The following is a 5,954-nucleotide window of genomic DNA, read 5'->3' on the forward strand; positions in this document are numbered from 1 at the left end:
GTTCTTCAAGGAGCATATTATCATGTGTATTTTTGTGTAATGTTTTAGGTTCTTCAAGGAGCATATTATCATGTATATTTTTGTGTAATGTTTTAGGTTCTTCAAGGAGCATATTATCATGTGTATTTTTGTGTAATGTTTTAGGTTCTTCAAGGAGCATATTATCATGTATATTTTTTTCCGAAGTTATTAAATGAAACTTGCCTTCTGAGTTGAAGTACTGATAAGATCTTCTGGAACAGCACATGGCATAGAATCTGATGATAGATTATCTCCCGATTTTGTTCTAACAGTCACATTTTTCTTATCAAGAGGAAAGAGATCTTTGATTTCTAGCAAGGCATGGTCCCCTACCAGCAAGTAAAACTTATATTAGTTAACAACCAGTGTAAAAATCTCCTTACATACGAAGTCTTTGTGTTTACATGAATCTTAAATTTAATGAAGTAAGAACTAAATGGCAAAATAAAAACAAAATATTTCAATTACGTATAATTATATACAAGTTGACGAAAGCTAAATTTATGTGTTTACAATTAAAATAAATAGATAAATAATGATAATAAAGTGAATATACACAAATAGATAAACAATTCTACGTCCAGATGCAATATAATTAAAAAATAATTAGGATTTCTTGATGTTACAAAATAACTTGTCGTTTCTTCTCATTACGTAAAGAGTAATAATGTAGACAAAATGCTACTGTAAAATAGTATAGTATACGAACGAGTCAGGTAAGATTAAACTACCATGTAATATATATAAAAATTTATTTTCAAAATTCAAAAATATTTCGATTCAAGATATTTACTTTGAAAATAAATGTGCACAAACAGTACCAACCTGTTGGACTATCAATTTCTGTAACCCTTTTTCCAGCAGCAAAAACAGCATAACCTGTCACAGGTGCTCCATTGGACGTACCATTTGGATTGATAGTGACTGGCAGCCAAGTAACCAATAGTGTTCCGTCCTGAGGCCCTGCCTCTATCTGAACATCAACTGGTGGATCAGGAAGACCTAACAATAACAAAACAATGTTGTTACAATTTCAATAAATTATAACATTGGTTCTTTTACAAAGATGTAGATATGATCAAATTATCCCAACATTTTAGGATTTTAGAATAAAACACTGGAATTGAAATGGAAAGAAACACGGCTACTGAAATTTATAATCAATTGCTGTTTTTCCCATAAAACTTTATTCCAGCTACATGTCATCAAGTACTTTTCTGTTATGTTGTTAACTGTGTAATAGGTAGACAGATTGACACATTTACCAAAATTTAAATATTTAGAAAAATAATGAACAGGATAGGTATGTACTATACGTATGAACATATAAAAGTAAGTCTTAAAAAGTTCAGACATTATTAAAGGTCTGAATTTTGGAATGTGGGTCATTTTGAGAACAGTTATCACTCCTTTGTTCATTGAAATTAAAATAAAAAAAGCGGTACAGAAGAAAGAAATTTATATGAAAATAAGTATTATAACAATGACTCTAATTAATGATTAGGCTAAATAAAACTTTAAAAAAAATAACTTTAGAAAATGGAATTAACACTATAATTTCAATGCACTCTTTAAATAAGTTCTAATTGAAGTTTAATTAATTTTTAGTGTCCAGAAATTAGCTCATAAAAAAATTAATCATGGATTCAACAAATCAAGTGAACCTGAGAAACTTATATATTGCTTCAATAGGTTGATCCATAGCAATGGAAGTGATGGATTTAAAAAACAAACAACATAGAATACAGTTCACAAGAAAATAGCTTCATATTTTTCACTGGAATATATAAAAACAGTCTTTAAATACCTTTTGGAAGAGTTCGAAAGTCAACAAAAGTTGATAGCATTGCTAATTTATTAGGATTTTTTTCTGCATTGTATAGAAGCTTCCCTGGTTTGGCACGAACAGAAACTCTGTATAATGTATTGGGAGCTAAGCCTATGGAAAAATCCAAACACAGTCAGCTACTCATAATACTTATATTAAATTTATATAGTACTCAAAATAAGTTATTAATTCTACAATGAAGCAGACATATTACGAATTAAGCTTTTTCTATAGTGAAGATGATAACATTAAAATATGTTATATCTATATAAATATAATAGTACTGCTGTTTTCTGTCCATGTAACTACTTCGCAGGGTGTGGATGGATCTTCACCAAATTTGGTATGGAGGCTCATTAGGTCCATGGGGAGATAATACAAATATTCAGTTTGCATTTTGCAGTTTTTATGGGCATTTTTGTGTTTTGTTACCACTACCTCACCTCCTGTGGATGGATTTTCACCAAATTTGGTATGGAGGTTCACTGGGTCCATGGGAAGATACATACAAATTTTTAGTTTTGCGTTTTGCAGTTTTTATGGGCATTTTTTACAATTACATATAAGGGAAGCAACATTTCATGTCCTAAGATAACCTTTCATTAATCATGAATTTACATAACTTCCATCCAGGGGACGGATACACCAGCTAGTTATAAAATATATTGAAAACAAAATTAATCGATTGATTGTTTATTTGTTTTGGATATTCATGTGAAGCTACACAAGGGCTAGGTGTGTTAACCATTCCTAACTTTCAATGGGTAAGATAAAGTAAAGGTAACTACTCGGCAGCATGCACTGCCAACTCTTAGGCTTACTACTCTAATTAAATAGTAGGATTTAACAATCATTCTTATAATGCAGACGTGGAGCATGATTTTGTGGTAATGGAATATGAATGTAGAACCTTGGAATTCATATTCCAGCACACTAGCCTCTAACCCATCTCTTGTTCATTGTTAAACACAAAGCTCACAATCTGTTAATTGCAAGTATCAAACTCTAAATTTTAGCATTATAAGCCTCAGCTCACTGTCAAGCCATCAGGAAGAGATTTATTTTTATAAAAATTAATTGTATTTTTAACTTTTAGACCAGCCAGTTTAGTCTGTACTAGATTTTCAGCATAAACTGAATTATAGAAAGTTTGATCATACAAAGTCAAAGCCGATTCTTCTATTGACACCAGCGTGTTAAAATTTCAAGTATTTGTTGGTTCTGATCATACAACATATATTTTATTGAGATGTGACCTTGTGTCAAGTACAAAAAGTGCAAGAAAGGGTCAAAATGCCATTTACTTAAATAGTTAATTTGACAAAAGTTTTTGCGAAGCATGAAATCACTGCTTAAATTGATACTTAATTCACAAGTTGAATTAATTAGACATGTAGCTTAGTGATCACATAATAGTATTTATTCCAATTTTAAAATGAAACCTATGTTCAAAATTTAAGTTTAAACTAAAACGTAGTCTTATACTTTAAATAGTTTATGAGTAACAAACCTAAACTATTGATTTATAGAACTGTAGTAGAAACTTTTAAGCCATCTTTTTCAGAGAATGTCTAATAGATAAAAACATAACTTCAATTATGAGCCTGAAAACAATACTTGTAAACATTCCTGGGCTAACAGGATATTAAATTTTTTGATTGGTAGGTGTTCCAAGTCATAAATGATTTGATATATAAAATCAAAACTATTATCATTATTATCTAAAATGTAGAATTCTAAATCATTAAAACAATTTATTTGGAAAGACGAACAAGTCTATGTTACAAGTTTCCGTAGAAAGATAACTCTTTACATTCAGACCTGTGATAGTATGTCTAAATATTGCTGGCTTCACAACTCGAATCTCCACATTGTTGACTGCTATTGCATGGGTGAAGTTACTGTTGCTAGGCAACCAGCTAATCACTGCCGATGTAGAAGTTAAATTAGAAGCCTTAACACAGCTGGGGGCTAATGGAATATCTATGGAAGACAAAAAAGCAACAAGGACTAACATAATATTCAAGTAAAGCTAGTACAAAAAGGAAATATTTTCCAATTAAATACTGAAGTATTTGGAAGAAGATACAAATGAAATACTTGTGAACTAGCTTATATGTACGTGCATCATTGCACTGGATGTAAACCTCAGTTAGTATTGGTTATTATTAACTGTTTCATTCTTTTAACATCTATGTTCAACTTTAAAATCAGTTTCTCATTCTGTTGTATGTTTAAATTTTACTTATGCTTCTATAAAATAATTAACTGTATAAAAACATTAAAACCAAAATAACATTTTGGTTCTGCCATACAACGAATATTTTTACCACTAATTCAGAACTCAACCATTTCTATTTAAATAACTTCAAAACCCAATTGTTTTGTTCTTTTACCAAATCAGTAAACTCATAGCTGGAGTGAAACACTGCCAGGTGAACGGGCTTTGAAAAATCACTGGAGGTGAATAGAATGTCATCCCAGTGCTCATTTTGGTAACTGGAATGGCGTTCCATCACTTTTTGGAACCTTCGTAACAATAAACAAAAATATTTTTACAGCTATGTTGAAAGTTTATCATCTCAATGGCATGGACTTGTTATGGAATATTTTTACGATAGCAAACTCAAATTACCTAATTTGAACTGACAGACAAGAGGAAAGGCAATACCTTTGATAGTCACATTCATAATGTAATAAAGTACCACAAGGTGACAAATGAAATTTTGCCACAGAGGGACACAAACCATGAACACATCTGAGACATACTTGCACACTGAGGAATCTCCCATCTAGTTGTTTGCTAACTGCTTTGAAGTTTACTCTGCAAACTATATCAGTATTAGGAAATCCAAAGTTGATATCGGCTAATTTACTTTAAGTTTCAGACTTCAAACATCACGATTAGTAATATATTATCAATAAAACTGGTTCATTAACTGTATTCTCTTTAATTCTACGTTTATATTACAGCTCTGTTGTTCATACGGATGAATAAAACAGATTAACTCTAAAATCTTGCCCCTTTAAACATTGGAATAGTTTACCCTTGGAATATTTTGGGAAATACTGAAAGGTGTTACTTGCATTTAAAGTAAAAAAAAAAAAATCCAATTCAAATTAATTTTATTAATGTAAAAAGTGATAACAGTGGGTGGACAGTTGAAAGCTTTCTGGTACTGGAAGGACTATGTTAAATGTTGTAAAAAAAGTATAGCCTTATTAAAAGATAGAAACATAAATAAATCATATACTGCACAGAATGTAGTAGCAACACTAAACTTTTCAATGCAATAAAAATTGTAACATTTCCTAAATAGATTAGATGCTTTGATAAAAAAAAAGTCAATTTTCATTGTATTTTCTTAAAAACATAAAATTGGTTTATAAATGTTTTGTTTGTATTGGGCTGATATACTTAAAATATAAGGAACAAGATGACATTATACTTTATGAACACTAACTATTAGGGAATTTATGTAACTTCATATGAGCTTCTCAATTACTGACCTTTACCCACAGTTATGGTACAGGCTGCATCTCGTGAATGATGACCTGATGATGTGACAGACCGAACACTAATTCTGTGAGGCTGGAAAAAGATGTAGAAATTATTTAGAAAGTAATCTGACATCCTTAGTTATTGATCCCTTAGCTAAGGACACAGAACCTGTTAGATGTTTTTTTATGTCTATCAAATAAGTTAGAATATCTCAAGTATGTGTGTGTAGCTGTGACAGATGTGAAAATGGATCTTAAGTATGTGTGTGTAGCTGTGACAGATGTGAAAATGGATCTCAAGTATGTGTGTGTAGCTGTGACAGATGTGAAAATGGATCTTAAGTATGTGTGTGTAGCTGTGATATGATGTGAAAATGGATCTCAAGTATGTGTGTGTAGCTGTGACAGATGTGAAAATGGATCTTAAGTATGTGTGTGTAGCTGTGACATGATGTGAAAATGAATCTTAAGTATGTGTGTGTAGCTGTGACAGATGTGAAAATGGATCTTAAGTATGTGTGTGTAGCTGTTACATGATGTGAAAATGGATCTTAAGTATGTGTGTGTAGCTGTTACATGATGTGAAAATGGATCTTAAGTATGT

The 5,954-nt window shown here is 30.9% G+C and overlaps 1 protein-coding gene across 4 annotated transcripts in view; it reads right to left on the bottom strand.

The window, feature by feature from the left end:
* Positions 1-5,954, bottom strand: part of LOC106467454 (RIMS-binding protein 2-like) — a 44,674-nt gene that overhangs the window by 24,724 nt on the left and 13,996 nt on the right. For all 4 annotated transcript variants that reach the window (XM_022395647.1, XM_022395645.1, XM_022395646.1 and 1 more), the window contains 5 exons: positions 5,360-5,441; positions 3,671-3,832; positions 1,829-1,960; positions 847-1,023; positions 205-350 (listed from right to left, as the gene is read on the bottom strand). In XM_022395647.1, coding sequence (XP_022251355.1) covers positions 205-350; positions 847-1,023; positions 1,829-1,960; positions 3,671-3,832; positions 5,360-5,441 — 699 coding nt within the window. The remainder of the gene's footprint in view (positions 1-204; positions 351-846; positions 1,024-1,828; positions 1,961-3,670; positions 3,833-5,359; positions 5,442-5,954) is intronic.

This window comes from Limulus polyphemus, unplaced genomic scaffold, assembly GCF_000517525.1.
Source record: "Limulus polyphemus unplaced genomic scaffold, Limulus_polyphemus-2.1.2 Scaffold2619, whole genome shotgun sequence".
Lineage (NCBI taxonomy): Eukaryota > Metazoa > Arthropoda > Merostomata > Xiphosura > Limulidae > Limulus > Limulus polyphemus.